The sequence below is a fragment of the Scyliorhinus canicula genome, chromosome 13 (assembly GCF_902713615.1).
Source record: "Scyliorhinus canicula chromosome 13, sScyCan1.1, whole genome shotgun sequence".
Taxonomy (NCBI): Eukaryota; Metazoa; Chordata; class Chondrichthyes; order Carcharhiniformes; family Scyliorhinidae; genus Scyliorhinus; species Scyliorhinus canicula.
The window spans coordinates 114,637,222-114,656,326 of NC_052158.1; the positions used below are offsets into that span (position 1 = coordinate 114,637,222).

Consider the following 19,105-nt stretch of genomic DNA (forward strand, 5'->3'; position numbering starts at 1 on the left):
TACTATGAATTTAAGTAATCTTAGCCTGCAACTATCAGTATTAGACGGTTACCTGTAGAACGGCGCTCAATGCTGTCTCCATTGATGCAGGTTGCAGTAAAGTCAGCAACAAAGTGTCACTCTTGTAACCAATTTTTAATTTTAGGAGAGCGTAAGCAGGAGCTTCTACTTTCTTCAAGCCTTAAAATATTTAAAAAACAGGTTAATCGTGTTCCTAAAGTGGAGATCTCAACACCACCATGTTGAAGTGCATTCAAGAATCAGATTGGGAAATGGGGCAGAATTTTATGGTTCCCCTACTGCCCTGGTGCCTTGGGTGGACTTCCCATTGCTCTCTTGCATACCCCTCCATGCCCGCAATATTATTTGACTCAGGCAAGGTTGAGGACAGCCTACCAATTATTGGCCACTTAAGGGTCACTTCCCATTCAATTTCAGAGGCGAGGCGGGAAGACAGCCAGGTCATTCTGCTCGGGTTGCAGGCAGGAAGTGGTGCGGAAGGTTTCTCTCAAAGTTCCCCTTTCTACATTGGGCTACTCGCATCAAGACTCTCCTTTGCGCATTAAATGGCTGTGGGGTTGCTGTGATCCCAACTTCAGTTGGCAGGGCCATTAGAAAATCCTGCCCATGAATTCTGAATTACCGTGCATCACGGCTTCTACACCAGTGCATGCCTGGAGCTACTCTGAAACAATGCAAAGTTTGGAGCATAACTGCATTCTCAGTATGACAAAGCACAGAGGAGGAAATTGCATTCTCAAAGGCTTTTACATCTTGAAGAAATCAAAACTATAATTTAAAACTAATATTACAGAATTATTTATATTTAAGCCAAAATCTTGTGAAAATTATTTGCTGTAAACTTAAATTATTTTAGGTGAGACATGTGAGAAGTGGCGAATGAGGTCATTGATTTCCTCTTTTGATCCAGTAGTACGCTCAAATACTCCTACACCTTACAAAATACAAGGGAAAAGATTCCCCCTCACCCTACAATCTGTGTTAACCCTAAATGTTAAAGACCACCTATGATACAAAAGGTCCATTCATAATATTCAGTCGACCTTCAACTGAAACAATTTTTGTGTCAAACACATGCTATCCTTCATATTTTCGACCAGCTCAATGTTCAAATTGTCGCTTGGTATTCAGAACTTGATTATTGCTGAAAAAAAATTGGTATCCTTGCATCTGTGCTGCTGAGTGCAAGGCAAAAATCTTTGACACATGTGTCTTTTTCAGCAATGTTCAAATACTGAAAAAAAGCAAAATTATTTGCCCACCAAGTTAGCCCAGAATACTTTCCTTGAACATGTACTTTTTGTGAGTGATATTGTCACTTTACACATGGAATGAAAAATCACAAAATACCTCTCCTGTTTCTCTTAAAATCTAAAAGATAATGCTTACATTTATAATGATACCGTATCATGTTTTTAAAAAATTAAATCTCTCTAAGTACGTCATACACTGACTATTTTTAGCATCCTTAATGTATCAATGATTACTTGCTGTTATTGTTTGAGGGATGATTGGTGACCAGTACCTGGGAGAACATCCTGTTCTTTGTTTATATCTAAATATCCACGTCAGTGGAGAAATTTAGTGTCCCACAAGAAGATCAGTATTATATCTCTGATAATCCAACTTTCCCCCAGTGGTGCAGCAGTGTCTTAGGTTAGCTCAGTACTGGTGTAGTGTTTATAGAGAAAGAACATCCAATTAGTCCAAAATTATGTTTTGTTTTCTAAATTTGATTGCATTTATTTTTCCAATTAAGGGGCAATCTAGTGTGGCCAATCCACCTGCCCTGCACATCTTTGGGTTGTGGGGGTGAGATCCACGCAGACATGGGATATTGTGCAAACTCCACATGGACAATGACCTGAAGGTCCCTGACGCCGTGAGGCAGCAGTGCTAACCACTGTGCTGCCCCTAGAATCATGGTTGGTACATTGATGTCCATTAGAATTCTGTACTAATTTGATTTGAAATGCTAAACTGAACACAGGATCTCGAGGTAAAATAATTTTGTTCCAGCCAAAACTATTTTCCAACCAAAACCAATCACATTAGCATGAACATGGAATTCAACAAATGAATTGGTACAGCAAGTTTGAGCTCTAAAAATCAATGTAGTTTATATAATTGCAGTTTACTCCTGAAAATATATATTTTTAAAATTTAAATTAAATGCCCAGCAATTTTTTTTAAGCAGCATAAATAATGCAACAAAATGAGAAGTTGGAACTTGAAAGTTAAATTATTTTGATTTAAGCAACTTTAAATTAAGAGCAGATAGTATTTGGATGTAATTGTACTTTAACACAAGTAAGGATGTTAACCCATACTAGTTAGACTACGCAAAAATATTTTCCAAAATATTTGCGCAGTTGAGTACCACAAGATATCAGGAGAGGATGGCGCAGTGGTTAGCACTGCTGCATCACGGCGCCGAGGACCTGCGTTCAATCCCGGCCCTGGGTCACTGTCCGTGTGGAGTTTGCGCATTCGCCCCGTGTCTGCGTGGGTCTCATCACCACAAGAAAACAAAGATGTTCAGGGTAGGTGAATTAGCCACGCTAAATTGCCCCTTAATTGGAAAAAAATTGGATACTTTAAATTTTTTTTAAAAGATGATATCAGGAGACATGCTCCATGTTCAGCTGTGATAGTTTCCTCATTTTGTGACAGGTGGCTTCACTTTACTGTTTCTTACATAAGAACTAGGAGCAGGAGTAGGCCACCTGGCCCCTTGAGCCTGCTCCGCCATTCAATGAGATCATGGCTGATCTTTTGTGGACTCAGCTTTACTTTCCGGCCCGAACACCATAACCCTTAATCCCTTTATTCTTCAAAAAACTATCTATCTTTACCTTAAAAACATTTAATGAAGGAGCCTCAACTGCTTCACTGGGCAAGGAATTCCATAGATTCACAACCCTTTGGGTGAAGAAGTTCCTCCTAAACGCAGTCCTAAATCTACTTCCCCTTATTTTGAGGCTATGCCTCCTAGTTCTGCTTTCACCCACCAGTGGAAACAACCTGCCCGCATCTATCCTATCTATTCCCTTCATAATTTTATATGTTTCTATAAAATCCCCCCCCCCCCGCATCCTTCTAAATTCCAACGAGTACAGTCTCAGTCTACTCAACCTCTCCTCGTAATCCAACCCCTTCAGCTCTGAGATTAATCTAGTGAATCTCCTCTGCACACCCTCCAGTGCCAGTATGTCCTTTCTCAAGTAAGGAGACCAAACTGAACACAATACTCCAGGTGTGGCCTCACTAACACCGTATACAATTGCAGCATAACCTCCCTAGTCTTAAACTCCATCCCTCTAGCAATGAAGGACACAATTCAATTTGCCTTCTTAATCACCTGTTGTACCTGTAAACCAACTTTCTGTGACTCATGCACTAGCACACCCTGGTCTCTCTGCACAGCAGCATGCTTTAATATTTTATCATTTAAATAATCCTGTTTGCTGTTATTCCTACCAAAATGGATAACCTCACATTTGTCAACATTGTAATCCATCTGCCAGACCCTAGCCCATTGACTTAACCTATCCAAATCCCTCTGCAGACTTCCAGTATCCTCTGCACTTTTCGCTTTACCACTTATCTTAGTGTCATCTGCAAACTTGGATACATTGCCCTTGGTCCCCAACTCCAAATCATCTATGTAAACTGTGAACAATTGTGGGCCCAACACTGATTCCCTGAGGGACACCACTAGCTACTGATTGCCAACCAGAGAAACACCCATTAATCCCCACTCTTTGCTTTCTATTAATTAACCAATCCTCTATCCATGCTACTACTTTACCCTTAATGCCATACATCTTTATCTTATGCAGCAACCTTTTGTGTGGCACCTTGTCAAAAGCTTTCTGGAAATCCAGATATACCACATCCATTGGCTCCCCGTTATCTACTGCACTGGTAATGTCCTCAAAAAATTCCACTAAATTAGTTAGGCACGACTTGCCCTTTATGAACCCATGCTGCATCTGCTCAGTGGGTCAATTTCTATCCAGATGCCTCGCTATTTCTTCCTTGATGATAGATTCCAGCATCTTCCCTACTACTGAAGTTAAGCTCACTGGCCTATAATTTTCTGCTCTCTGCCTACCTCCTTTTTTAAACAGTGGTGTCACGTTTGCTAATTTCCAATCCACCGGGACCACCCCAGAGTCTAGTGAATTTTGGTAAATTATCACTAGTGCATTTGCAATTTCCCTAGCCATCTCTTTTAGCATTCTGGGATGCATTCCATCAGGGCCAGGAGACTTGTCCACCTTTAGCCCCATTAGCTTGTCCATCACTACCTCCTTAGTGATAACAATTCTCTCAAGGTCCTCACCTGTCATAGCCTCATTTCTATCAGTCACTGACATGTTATTTGTGTCTTCCACTGTGAAGACTGACCCAAAAAACCTGTTCAGTTCCTCAGCCATTTCCTCATCTCCCATTATTAAAACTCCCTTCTCATCCTCTAAAGGACCAATATTTACCGTAGCCACTCTTTTTTTGTTTTATATATTTGTAGAAACATTTACTGTCTGTTTTTATATTGTGAGCAAGTTTACTCTCATAATCTATCTTACTCTTCTTTATAGCTTTTTTAGTAGCTTTCTGTTGCCCCCTAAAGATTTCCCAGTCCTCTAGTCTCCCACTAATCTTTGCCACTTTGCATGCTTTTTCCTTCAATTTGATACTCTCCCTTATTTCCTTAGATATCCACGGTAGATTTTCCCTCTTTCTACCGTGCTTCCTTTTTGTTGGTATAAATCTTTGCTGAGCACTGTGAAAAATCGCTTGGAAGGTTCTCTACTGTTCCTCAACTGTTCCACCATAAAGTCTTTGCTCCCAGTCTACCTTAGCTAGTTCTTCTCTCGTCCCATTGTAATCTCATTTGTTTAAGCACAAAACACTAATATTTGATTTTACTTTCTCACCCTCCATCTGTATTTTAAGTTCCACCATATTGTGATCACTCCTTCCGAGAGGATCCCTAACTATGAGATCATGAATCAATCCTGTCTCATTACACAGGACAAGATCTAGGACCGCTTGTTCCCTCGTAGGTTCCATTACATACTGTTCTAGGAAACTATCGCGGATACATTCTATAAACTCCTCCTCAAGGTTGCCTTGACCGACCTGGTTAAACCAATCGACATGTAGATTAAAATCCCCCATGATAACTGCTGTACCATTTCTACATGCATCAGTTATTTCTTTGTTTATTGCCTGCCCCACCAATATTTGCTATTTGTATTCTCTTTTGTACTTTTGAAATGTCGGGACAAAAGGTTATGTAATCCAGCATGTTTTTTCCGCTACTGTTAGAACCAGCATACAGTTTCCCCAGAAAACTACTTCAAAGTAGTTCATCTTTAGTTCTGTAAATCTAGTCCATAAAATAAGTAATGCATCACATTAAAAGTTGAAGGGTTAAACACCAGCTTAATTCCTAATGGTCCTATTGATTAGTAGTATGGAATGAAACATTTTGAGCAGCTTGTAAAGGATTTATATTTGTCCCTTAAGTAAGTGCTTGGTTGCTCTGGGAATCTATGATAGATTAATAACTTTCAAGAAATGAGAAGGAAATAAATCAGTGTTACTGAATCAATTTGATGATGAATTGTGCAGTGCTTGCTATTGTGTTTGGCATCTTGTTAGTATATTCACTAACTGGCCAGTGTTTATGTTGGTATGAATTGAATGCAATGGTATTTTACCCATGGGTCTAAAAATGTAAAAAAGAAAATCAATATTGGCCTGTCAACGCAGTTGAATTTTTGATGGTGGCAGACATCGGTTTTTAGCATTTGTCAGTAGCTGAGACAATTGCCGAATCACTAATGACGATAATATGCTATGGTCAAAGAAATGCATCGAAAGGTGAGTCATAAAGATATTTTAATGTGGGATAAAGCAAAATTTTAATAAACAAATGACTTGAGTTTTTCTAAATGGAAATGTTTTAAAGTATTTCACTCAACACTTGCACAGATAATCCTTTCTTGTTTGGACCAAATGTGAGCAGTGAACCCGGCTTTTCCTGCTACTGTATTCAGTGATCGGCATTGTTCCATATGTGAGAGATGATGGGAATGCAGTCTCGGCACTTTGATGCACTCAAGTGAACACTTTGTTTGACGGCTGAACGGAACAGGCGGAACAGCACAAGCAAAGTCTGTCACACTAAGTTCTTCTTTAGTGGTGCTGTGGGATGATTACGCCCATCTTGTGACCGGATTGGCATCAGGTTTGGAGATTCTGAAACCACATGTCATGTTGGTGACCTCCTGCCCACAGCTGGTATCGCCATTTAGATTGATCATCAGCTTGTTTCTCACTTGTGATTTCCATTGAGGGCTTTCATGTCTCTTTTGAAAACATCCTTCAATCAGAGAATTGGGCATCCTGCTTTTCTCTTGGCAGGGGCTGTTTTCCTGTATAGCATATCATGAGGATATGCTCAATTTTCATAATATGCAACGTCCAACCCAGCAAAACGTCCTTTGCTTAATTAGCATTAGGATGCTTGGGTGGTGAGCGTATGGAATTCTTTACCACAGAAAGCAGTTGAGGCCAAAACATTGCATGTTTTCAAGAAGGAGTTAGATACAGCTCTTGGGACTAAAGTTACAAAGGATATTGGGGGAAAGTGGGAGCAGTTGGTTGACCAGCTGTAACCATACCGAAGAGCGGAGCAGGCTCGATGGGCCACCTGGCCTGCTCCGGTTTCTATTTTCTATGTTAGTACTATAAAAGGTTTGGATAACTTAGATGTAGCAAAAAGGGTGCTGGGGGGCGACATCAATCCGCTATTACTTGCTGATGAGAGACCCCTGCTAGAAACTGCAAGCATTGTTTGAGGACTTTTGTGAAGGCCACGAAGAATCCAGCACGAGTTGTAGGATAGAAAGAAATAACATTTTATTTACAATAACAGACACACACACACACACACACACACACACACACACACAAGGGGCTGGTTTAGCTCACTGGGCTAAATCGCTGGCTTTTAAAAGCAGGCCAGCAGCACGGTTCGATTCCCGTGCCAGCCTCCTCGGACAGGCGCCAGAATGTGGCGACTAGGGGCTTTTCACAGTAACTTTATTGAAGCCTACTCGTGACAATAAGCGATTTTTATTTCATTTCATTTCACACACAACAGCAGCAGTAACTCCCTTGCTGCTCACTCCGCTCTAGCTGGTTCCATACTGGCCAGCTCTATTTATGCAGGGAATCTGCTAATGATTTCTCCGCCCCACCTCATTGGGGAAGCTCATACTCCTTAAGGATTGTGGGATTGCCATTAATCCCTAGCCAGTGGTAAGTAGGCAGATTATAACAACCCCCCCCACCCCCCCCCCCCAAAGTCGAAGGAATCTACCGAAGACCATGGCGAAGGAGGGCGTCGGACTCGTTTTGCTGCGGGCCGGACACCATTTGCACGAGGCGCTGGATCGGGTGGTGTATAATGAGACTGAGAACATCGCTTCTGTGATGAAAGGTGTAACGGTTGTACATCCACGGCCCGTGGGCCCCCCACCTAAGGCATCCTCTGTCTCCATCTCGGAGTTGGAGTCCGCTGCCTCCGTCATCTCGGCGTCTCGATCTCCACGCGGTTCTGCAACGACCTGCGCAGGCTTTGAGTGTGGCATCAGAGGAAGATTGTGAGGAATACTCTCCACTGTGTCTGGTCTCTGTGGCTGTAGAAATGAGCTCCAGGGGCAGGGAATCTTTGGAAGAAATGGTCTTCTGGACCGAACGTGGTCTACATGCTTGTGCTGGAGACGACCCTGGACTTGCACCTGGTAAGAAATAGGACCCGTTCGGCGAAAGATAACGGCAGGGACCCACTGGGCACCACCAGCAAAATTTCGAACTAACACTGGGTCACCTAGCACAAACTGCCAAATCGACCGATGCCGAGAAAGGCCTTGTCCCTGCCGTTCTTGAGTGCGGCGTACTTTTGTGCCACTGTCCGGGAATACCATGCTAAGGCGGGTGCGAAGTCTCCGGCCCATTAGGAGTTCTGCGGAAGATACCCCAGTCACCGCATGTGGAGTGGCCCTGTATGAAAACAAAAAAACGAGCCAGTCTCGTGTCCATAGACCCGGAAGACTGCTTCTTTAGGACCCGTTTAAATAGCTGCACTGCACGCTCCGCCAACCCATTAGAAGCTGGGTGATATGGAGTGGTGCGAATATGGCGTATGCCGTTCATCTTCATGAACCTCGCAAACTCCTCACTTGTGAACGGAGTGCCGTTGTCTGTGACCAGCACCTCGGGGAGGCGATGCGTGCTGAAAGACAAACGCATCTACTCGATTGTTGCGCAGGATGTTGTGCCTATCATCTTAAGCACCTCTAACCATTTAGACTGGCATCGATTAATAGAAGGAATGTGGATCCTTGAAATCCGCATGCAATGCGCCCAAGGCTGCCCTGGCAATTCCCAGTGACGTAGGGGTGCGGCCGGCGGAAGCTTCTGATACTCCTGGCAAATAGAGCAGTTTTGGACCACCTTCCCAATGTCGGTGTCGAGGCCTGGCCACCAGACATAACTCCGGGCCAACGTTTTCATTTTGGTCACACCCGCATGCCCATTGTGTAAGTCTCTCAGTATCAGCTCCTGCCCTTTTTCCGGGACAATCATACGCGTCCCCCACAAGAGGATACTGTCTTCCATGCTAAATTCTGACAGGTTGGAGGAAAAAGCCTGCAACTCGCCTGGGAGCTCTCTATGCTGCCCACCACACAGGACTATGTGCCGAACCTTTGACGGGGCTGGCTCCATCTGGGTCCACTCACGGATCTGTGATGCCGTGACAGGCAAGGAGTCCATAAAATTTAGTGTTACAACCACCTCACCTGTTGTGGGGGTCGACATGGGGCCGGTCGATTAAAGGCAATCGGCTCAGTGTGTCGGCATTCGCTATTTGGGTTCCTGGTTCATGCTCCAGAGATTACCCGTAGGCAGTGAGTAACAAAGCCCAGCGCTGGATCCCTGCGGGAGCAATGGCCGGTATTGGCTTACCTTCTCAGAAAAATCCCAGCAGAGGCTCATGATCAGTCACGACAGTGAAATGGCAGTCATACACATACTGGTAGAAGTGTTTCACCGCAAAGACCACCGCCTGGTCCTCCTTCTGGATCTGCGCGTACTTGTTCGCTGCAGTCAATGTGCGGGAGGCGGAAGCTATCAGCCGCTCGGCCCCGTTCTCCATCATGTGGGACACGACATCCCCAGTACTATACAGGGATCCATCACGCATGATAAGCAGACTTTCTAGGATCATAGTGGGTTAGTAACCCAGACAACGACAATTGTTATTTTACCCGCCGGAAAGCGGTTTCTTACGGCTGACCCCAAACCTAGGTGTGATTCTTCTTTAGCAGAAGGTGCAACGGGGCCAGCGTGGTTGCCAGATTGGGGAGGAACTTCCCTTAATAGTTTACGAGGCCGAGAAAAGAACGAAGATGCGAAGTGGCAGTCGGGGCAGGGGCCTGTTGAATTGTGCACACCTTCTCTGCCACGGGGTGCAAACCTTCGCGGGCCACCGATAACCCAGGTAGACAACTTCCTTCACCTGAAAGACGCACTTTGTATGACGTAAATGGGCTCCAGCCTCTGAAAAGCGTCTACGGACAGTCTCCAAATTTTCTAAATGTTCCTGCTCCGACCTCCCTATAATCAAAACGTCATCACAGTAGACAGCAACACGCAGTAAACCTATCAAGATGCCCTCCATGACGCGGTGAAAAATAGTGCAGGCAGGGGATACCCCAAAGGCCAACCGTGTATATTCATACAGGCCCCGGTGTGTATTAATAATTATGTGTGGCCGGGAGGCAGGGTCCAGCTCCAACTGTAGGTAGGCGTGTCTCATATCTAATTGCGTGAATGAGAGTCCGCCTGCAAGCTTGGCGTAGAGATCTTTTATGCGAGGCATTGGATATCGGTCGAGCCGGGAAGCCATATTCACTAAGTTTATAGTCGCCGCACAAGCGAACTGTGGCATTCTGGCTTCATTAGAGGTACAATTAGCACTGCCCAGTCAGCGAAACGGACGGGCCTGATAATACCCAAGGGCTCCAAACGAGTGAGCTCCCCTTCTACTTTCTTGAGCAAGGCGTAAGGCACCGGGCGTGCACGGAAATAGCGCGGCGTGGCTCCTGGTTCGACTTGGATACATGCTACGGCCCCTTTTTATTTTCCCCAAACCAGGCAGAATACATCTGGGTACTGTCCTTGTACCTTCGTCTATCCTTCAGAACCTGTTTGGAGGATGTGCTGCCACTGCAGCTGCAAATGGTGCAACGAGTCCCGACCCAACAGGCTAAGCCCGCACCACGATAAGTGGGAAACGCCCCTCCTGTCGTCCATAAACAACAGGGGTCATCGTAGTTTTTGCAATGTCCAATGGTTCTCCCGTGTAAGTGGCCAACCTGGCCTGTGTGCTGGTTAATGTAAGGGTCTCTATATACCCTATTTGATGCGGTCGAATGTCATCTGGGCGATCATGGAGACTGCTGCGTCAGTGTCCAACTCCATCTCAAGCGGGTGACCATTGACCAGTACTGTCACCTTAATGGGGGCCACACGGGGAGCTGCCACACAATGCAGCTGCAGGCAGTCATCCTCCGTCTCCACGTCCTCGGGAGTAGTTGCCGCAGGTTAATCCAAATGGAAGGTACGGCCACTGGGCTGGCCCCAGTTTCTGTCGGAACGACGGTGCCTCTGGCGCCCCCAGGACCAGCGACGGCGTTTGCGCCCACAAGTCTGACACGGACATGGCTCCTCATCCATTGGTTCTGGAGAAGGGTCCCTTCGGGGAGGAACGTCCGGCAGCCACTGGCGTCGATCTGGATGCCGCCCCGCCCAAGGTATCGTAGGGGTGCGGGGAGACGCTTTTGGACGGAAGGGGTTGCGCCCCAAGATGTGCACCTCCATTCCCGGAGCTCCTGTACTCCCCGTTCTGCGCTCTCTCGGGACAATACTATTTCAATGGCCTGTTGAAAAGTCAATGTTGGCTAAGCTAGCTACTTTTTCTGGGTGGCCGCATTGTTAATACGGCAAATCAAACGATCGCGTAACATTCCTGACAAGGTCTCGCCATAGTCACAGTACTCCGCAATCCTGCGTAGCCGGGATAGAAACTCTACAAGGGATTCTCCTGGGGTCCTCTCAGCAGTATTGAACTGGTAACGCTGGACTATGGTGGACGGGGTTGGATTAAAATGGTGCCCCACTAAGGTCACAAGTTCATCAAACGTCTTGGTGTCCGGCGCAGCTGGGTACGTAAGGCTCCTAATCACCCCAAACGTATGCGGGCCACAGGCAGGGAGCAAAATGACCACCTGGCGCTAGTTTTCAGTGATGTGGTTTGCCCGGAAATAGTAACGCATCCGTTGTGCATACTGGTTCCAGCTTTCCAGCGCAGCATTAATGACATCCAAACGTCCAACAGAGGCATGGTGTAACAGAAAAAAAACTTCCAACCTGTATCCAACAAAAATCCAGGGAGGTGGCTTCAGCAGCGTAGACAGCTATCCACTTTATCCCATTCTCGTCAGTTTTGTGAGGGCCACGAATAATCCAGCGCGTGTTGTAGGATAGAATTAAATAACATTTATTTACAATAACATATACAACAGCAGCAGTAACTCCCTTGCTGCTCACTCCTCTCTAGCTGCTTCCATACTGGCCAGCTCTATTTATGCAGGGAATCTGCTAATGATTTCTCCACCCGCCTCCTTGGGGAAGCTCGCACTCCCTAAGGATTGTGGGATTGCTATTAGTCCCCAGCTAGTGGTAAGCAGGCAGGTTATAACAAGAACCAAAGCTGATTTGGCTGTGAACTACCAAATGTTGGTTAGCCTGCCAATACTCATTGTCAGCACTCAAATGGATATGATGGTTGTTTACGCAGTCAAAAAGAAGCAGCTTTGTGCTTTTAAATCCATATTCAAGCAAGAATTGAACCAGACTGTTGGCATATTTCACTTCGAGACAAGCTCCTGTTGATATAGCCACACCATATTGTTTTATGAATATATAATATATCCATAATAAAATTGGCATTTCTATCTCTTTAACATTTCAAGCCAGCCCTGTCTCAGTTCATCAGTTTCTGAAATCATCATCCATGCCTTTGTTATGTCCAACGCATTTCAGGCAGGCCTTCCACATTCTACCCTCTAAACTTGAGTCCATCTGAAACTCTGCTGCTGTGCCCTTACTCACGCAAAGTCCTTTTCATGCATCACCCCTGTGCTCACTTACCTATATGGAATTCCAATTGAACAACACCTTGGTTTTGTAATTCTTGCAAATTTTCAAATTCCTCCATAGCCTCGTTCTTCCCTATTTCTGTAATCTCCTGCAACCCCGGTACATCTTTGTTTATTGATGCATGTTTAAAGCTTTATCCATCTTTTTTGTACTGTTTTCTGAAATTTGTGCCTGGTAATTTTGAGAGAACATGACACCTCTATGCAAATCGGTCTGTGATAATCTTGCAGTTATCCCTTGCACCAAAATATTATCTTGCCACTTGCTTTAAAAGTCCACAGCTAAAATCAGGAAACACTTGCCTGTTATATGCCATTTTAAGTTTTTAATAACTGCTTTCTTTCGAGGTTTTCTTGCAATATGGGTACTGTTAAGTTTTGGTCTTGTGTGAAATCCATGTGAATTAATAGTAAATTGCCCGTGACAATTGCCATAGCCTGTTGATTTTTCTTTATTCCAGCCAGAGTTAGAAGAAAGACCTTAGAGATTTGCTCCACTCAGCCACCTTACCGACGGTCAATGCCTACATTATATTTTGACAGTCGACAAAGTAAAACGAAATGAGAAATGTTGATGTTTAAAATTGCACAAGTTAACAAAAGTGTGACCAAATATTGTGACACCAGGAAGTAAGGTTTCTGTACAGTAAATGCAACATGTTTTGATGTCTAGATGTATTCCGTTGATCTACCCATGTCTTACCGTTAATCTGTTGTACTGTAAAGAACGTATTGACTTATTTGAATTCTTTGTAAATTTTCTTTTAGGGAAGAGATTCTACAACGAAAACTGTGGGAAAGAGTCTCTACACATGTGATCGAGAACATTTACCTTCCTGCTGCACAGTCTGTGAATTCAGGCACATTCAATACCACAGTGGACATCAAGCTCAAACAATGGACTGATAAACAACTGCCTCACAAAGCAGTAGAGGTTTGAATCAGCTTGCAAGTGTGCACTCATTCTTGTGTTGTTTACCTCCATTTTAAGTTGAACTAGTGACTGTTTTGGGGGATGATACTGAAGCTTAACGACTAATAATATAAGAAAGCTGAAGGAAATCCAGTTCGCTTCTGCGCAATTTGGCCTCAAGCTAGAATTTTTCATCACCTCAATCTAAAATCGCAGAGCATGTCATGTACAGTGAATTATTTTTCACTAACGTAGTCTTAGCTATTTGCCATTTCTCTCTTACTTCCTATTATTTCAACCTGTAACTGTGCTTTTCGTCTTTGTTCCTGAGCCCTATTTCTGTGCCAGTCCTGGTAACATTGATGACAAACTTAAAAGAGAAATTGGCTTTCCTGTGAATCTGTACAGTGTGTATTGTCCTTCTCAGTGAAACACTCCTGCCTACTCTCAGTGCCTAGCCATTTCCTCTTAACAAGAATTATTGATAGAAATAGCTTTTACTGGAGCTAAAACCAGTTTTGTACCATTGGTGTTCTTGTTAAGACTGCTCACTTAGAATGGAGCACATTTCTGTTTTTATAGCTCAGCATCACCATGCAGTATGCCTAGCAATTGAACAATCGGTACCCTAAATAGCCCATGTTTGGAAAGGTTGAAGGAAACATGTTTGTCAATTGAGAAATCTTTTCGTTTCCCAGCAGAACAGCTGTTGGCTTCCCCAGGCCAATGCATGAGACCAGCGATTGGCAGCCTGAAAATTGGGAGTTATAAGTTTAATAATTGAATTCAATAAAGCTCAAAAGATTGGGGCTTAATTTTAAGCATCCAGTGGAGAGTTTTACAAAATGAGCAGAGTGTTTTTTTTAATGTTTATTAACTGCAGTTTAAATGCTTATTCCAATATCTCCCACATTTTTCTTAATTTTGAGAATTTTGTTTAAAATATGTACAAAATAGAAATGTTTACTCTGCTTGGGGATCTAGCATGTTATGTGCAATTAATGTTAGTGGCATTAAATCAAGTGTGGGATGTATAAATGCAAGTTTATGAATAACCAACCCAAATTCAATGATTTTGCTAAGATTTTGTTCTTAGTATTTTCCTTGTACATTCTTGTGGGCAGGTTGCTTGGGAAACCTTGGAGGATGAATTTGCTCGATTTATGTCAGAGCACAAAGGGAAGGACCATGATGATATCTTTGATAAACTAAAACACGCTGTTAAAGACGAAAGTATAAAACGTCACAGATGGAATGAGCAAGCTGAAGACAGCCTGGTACAATATCACCTGATTTTGTAATAATTATTATGATTTCGGAAAAGATTCTGAATTAAGTTGTTGTAGTTAAGGAATTTCTAACTATTATGGCACTGCAAGTATAATTTAGCAGTTTATGTACTTTTTTCAACTTGTAATCCATACTTGTATCAAAAATATTCCTATATATTCTAACAGCAATATAAGACTAAGAAACTGCTGCTCTTTCAAAACTTGCTGCTTTGCCTCCTTTCATACGGAGACACTTTGGATCATAAGGCTTTAAAGCTCTTTTAATATCAACATTAAGTGTGCTGCGTAATCTCATTTGTTATTTTGTGTCATTGAGAATGTAAGTGTCCCAAAATATATTTTTAGTTAAGGCAAAAGCACTATGAGGCAGTTTCTTAAGCAGGAAAGTTGCACTGCCAAACACCAATTTGAGTACCGTTTAAGTATCACCGTCTGCAATTGTTGAGTTTTGTTGATGCTTAGTTGTGCTGCTGGAGTTTACACCTCATGGTACCTGAATACTATACCCTGGCAATCAGTACGAATCAGATCCTTACCAGGAAACCTTTTTTTCACTTTATAAGGAACAATATCACTAAGCGGGGATAATCCAAGGATTGCAGTCCCCTGGCTGGAGGAAAGTAGAAAATTAAGTTAAAGAAGAAGTTTGCAAAACTTTCAGCTGTTAAAGTGGTTCAATTTGCCATGCGTTTAAAAATTCAATAGCAATCCTTTTCTATATATCAGATGCAATATTTAAAATTTTCAGCAGTGGGATGTGTTCTAGGTTTAATTTGGAGAGACGGCATCAGATTTTCGCAACCACAGAATGTGTTTGTGTAGGTACATTTTATAGACACAATTTATAAATTGTACATATTTTTACACTTGAAAGAATGGGCTTTGGACTCCATGAGATATCTGCCAAATATTGAAAGTGTAAGCATGCTTAAAAGGAATATGATTTGATTTGCTTTCTGTTCCCTATTATTTAATTACTAACTTTGTGGTTCTGTAGCGAGTCATCCAGCACAATGCATTAGAAGATCGTTCCATATCTGACAAACAGCAATGGGATGCAGCTATCTATTTCCTGGAAGAAACGTTGCAAACACGTCTTCGAGATAGTATGTTTCCAGAATTTCCTGTGATTTTAGTTTCTTACATTAGTAATTGCCTCATGGTTTTAAAAGCCAGGATATATTTTTCTTGATTGTCTTTATGATCTATGGCAGGCCTCTCTAATTAAAGTTAAGCTACATCTCTTTTATAGCTGCAATTAGTAACCTCTGTAATGCTTCTAACTTTGTAATTTTGTTTTGAACGCTTTGTTCACATTTCACGCAGACCTGACGCTATTTTATTGACTTGTTGATCATTATCTTTTTTTCCTGGTTTTCTTCTTTAATGCTTTAATACTCGTATATCATAACCTGTTTCTTTCCATTTCCCTTCTATTTATTTCAGCAAAGCATGTTGCTTTTATTCCAATAGGCTCATTAATTCTTCTGCCTATAATCAAATCTGAACCATCCCTTTGGCATGTTGATTTAAATTCTCTCTCACTGCATTGTTTACCCTATTTTTTTAAAAAATAATTTTATTGAAAAATTTTGAATTTGTACAACAATAACGCACTTTAGTAAAATGCCAAAAATAACAATAATATTAACAATCATAAACATTCGCCCCACCCCCATGCACAACACAGCATTTTAACAACGACGCAAATTAACACAATATAAAGTTACAGAATAGAAACTACAATAAGGAACACACACACCCCCCCCCCCCCCCCCCCCCCCCCCCCCCCCCCCAACTCCCGGGTTGCTGCTGCTATTGACCAAGATACCTATCTTTGCACCAGGAAGTCCAGAAAAGGCTGCCATCGTTTATAGAACCCTTGTATTGATCCTCTCAGGGCAAATTTGACCCTTTCCAGTTTTATAAATCCCGCCATGTCACTGATCCAGGTCTCCACACTTGGGGGCCTTGCATCCTTCCACTGTAGCAGAATCCTTCGACGGGCTACTAGGGACGCAAAGGCCAGGACACCGGCCTCTTTCGCCTCCTGCACTCCCGGCTCTACTGCAACTCCAAAAATCGCGAGTCCCCACCCTGGTTTGACCCTGGAACCAACCACCCTCGACACCGTCCCCGCCACCCCCTTCCAGAATTCTTCCAGTGCTGGGCATGCCCAGAACATATGGGCGTGGTTCGCTGGACTCCCCGAATATCTGGTGCACCTATCCTCACACCCAAAGAACCTACTCATCCTAGTCCCGGACATGTGGGCCCGGTGCAGCACCTTAAATTGGATGAGACTAAGCCTCGCACATGAGGAGGAAGAGTTGACTCTCTCCAAGGCATCCGCCGAAGTCCCGTCCTCTATCTGCTCCCCGAGTTCCTCCTCCCATTTAGCCTTCAGCTCCTCCACTGACGACTCCTCCACCTCCTGCATTACCTTATAGATGTCAGACACCTTCCCCTCTCCGACCCACACCCCCGAAAGCACTCTGTCCATCGTCCCCTGCGAGGGCAGCAAAGGGAATCCCTCTACCTGTCGCCTAGCAAACGCCTTTACCTGCAAGTATCTGAACATGTTCCCATGGGGAAGGCCAAATTTATCTTCCAGTTCCCCCAGGCCCGCAAACCTCCCGCCAATAAACAGGTCCCTCAATTTGCTGATGCCCGTCCTTTGCCACCCACTAAATCCCCCATCCTTGTTCCCCGGGATGAACCGATGGTTGCCACCCAGTGGAGCCTCCACTGTCCCCAGATTCTTAGGGTCGCCGCCACCACCGGGCTCGTGGTAAATCTCTTAGGGGAGAGCGGCAACGGCGCCGTTACCATGGCACCCAGGCTCGTACCTCTACATGACGCCATCTCCATTCTTTTTCACGCCGCCCCTCCACCCTCCATCACCCATTTACACACCATTGACACATTGGCCGCCCAATAGTACCCCAGAAGGTTGGGCAGCGCCAACCCGCCTCTATCCCTCCCTCGCTCCAGGAACACCCTCTTCACTCTCGGAGTCCCATGTGCCACACAAAGCTCAGAATACTCTAGTCACTCTCCTAAAGAAGGCCCTGGGGATAAAGATGGGCAGGCACTGAAAGAGGAACAAGAACCTCAGAAGCACCGTCATTTTGACGGACTGTACCCTCCCCGCCAACGATAATGGCAGCATGTCCCACCTCTTGAACTCCTCCTCCATCTGATCTACAAGTCTGGTGAAATTATGCTGGTGAAGAGTCCCCCAATCCCTGGCCACCTGCACCCCCAGGTACCTAAAGCTCTCCCCTGTCCGCCTAAGCGGGAGCCTACCAATTCCTTCCTCCTGGTCTCCAGGGTGCACCACAAACACCTCACTCTTGCCTAAATTTAATTTAAAAACTGAAAAGGTCCCAAACTCAGCTAGCAACTCCATCACCCCCAGCATCCCTCCCACCGGGTCCGCCACATACAGTAACAGGTCATCAGCATACAACGACACCCTATGTTCCTCTCCACCTCGCACCAAGCCTCTCCACCTCTCTGAATCCCACAACGCCATCGCCAGCGGCTCGATTGCCAGTGCAAACAACAAGGGGGACAGGGGGCAACCCTGCCTGGTCCCTCGGTAAAGCCGGAAGTACTCCGACCTCCTCCTATTCGTGGCCACGCACGCCATCGGGGCCTCATGTAGCAGCCTTACCCATCTAATGAACCCTTCACCAAATCCAAACCTCCCCAACACCTCCCATAAGTACCCTCACTCCACTCTATCGAAGGCCTTCTCTGCATCCAGCGCCACCACTATCTCTGCCTCTCCCTCAATCGCTGGCATCATGATGACATTCAACAATCTCTGCACATTCGTGTTCAGCTGCCTTCCCTTCACAAAACCTGTCTGGTCCTCGTGCACAACCCCTGGCACACAGTCCTCTATCCTGGTGGCCAGGATTTTTGCCAGCACCTTAGCATCCACTTTGAGGAGAGATATGGGCCTGTATGAACCACACTGCTGGGGGTCCTTGTCCCTCTTTAAAATTAACGAGATCAGCGCCCACGACATCGTCGGGGGCAAAGTCCCCCCTTCCCATTGTTTACCCTATTGACAAGAACTTTGGACTTTGTGTTCAGCTAATGACCATTTCTTCGGTATAGCCTCTTGTTCCAAAGATTGCTCCAATGACGAAAGAATGTGAATGTTTTCCTCCTTCACCAATCCTGATTTTCTGTTTTCATGTGAGCTTGGAGGAGATCCGAACCAGTAAACAGAAACAACATCATTCCCATTGTTCTGTGGCAGTAAAAGACCAATGCAAAACCCACTACACCCATTTAGAACCTATTGGTGCATCTTTCAAATGCAGGAAGCTATTACAATGACAGTAACTTCAGTACTGAAAATTTTATTTATATTTTAAAATAAATTTTAGAGTACCCAATTCAGTTTTCCAATTAAGGGGCGATTTAGTGTGGCCAATTCACTTACCGTGCACATCTTTGGGTCGTGGGTGCGAAACCCATGCAAACACGGGGGGAATGTGCAAACTCCACACGCATTGTGACCAAGTGTCGGGTTCGAACCTGGGACCTGGGCGCCA

The 19,105-nt window shown here is 44.4% G+C and overlaps 1 protein-coding gene across 11 annotated transcripts in view; it reads left to right on the plus strand.

The window, feature by feature from the left end:
* The window catches only part of opa1 (OPA1 mitochondrial dynamin like GTPase), a 130,174-nt gene that overhangs the window by 62,321 nt on the left and 48,748 nt on the right, over positions 1-19,105 (plus strand). For all 11 annotated transcript variants that reach the window (XR_005462936.1, XR_005462935.1, XM_038817083.1 and 8 more), the window contains 3 exons: positions 13,095-13,260; positions 14,364-14,516; positions 15,529-15,637. Coding sequence is in view for 9 of the 11 variants with exons in the window: in XM_038817083.1 (XP_038673011.1) it covers positions 13,095-13,260; positions 14,364-14,516; positions 15,529-15,637 (428 nt within the window). In the remaining 2 variants the exon portion in view is untranslated. The remainder of the gene's footprint in view (positions 1-13,094; positions 13,261-14,363; positions 14,517-15,528; positions 15,638-19,105) is intronic.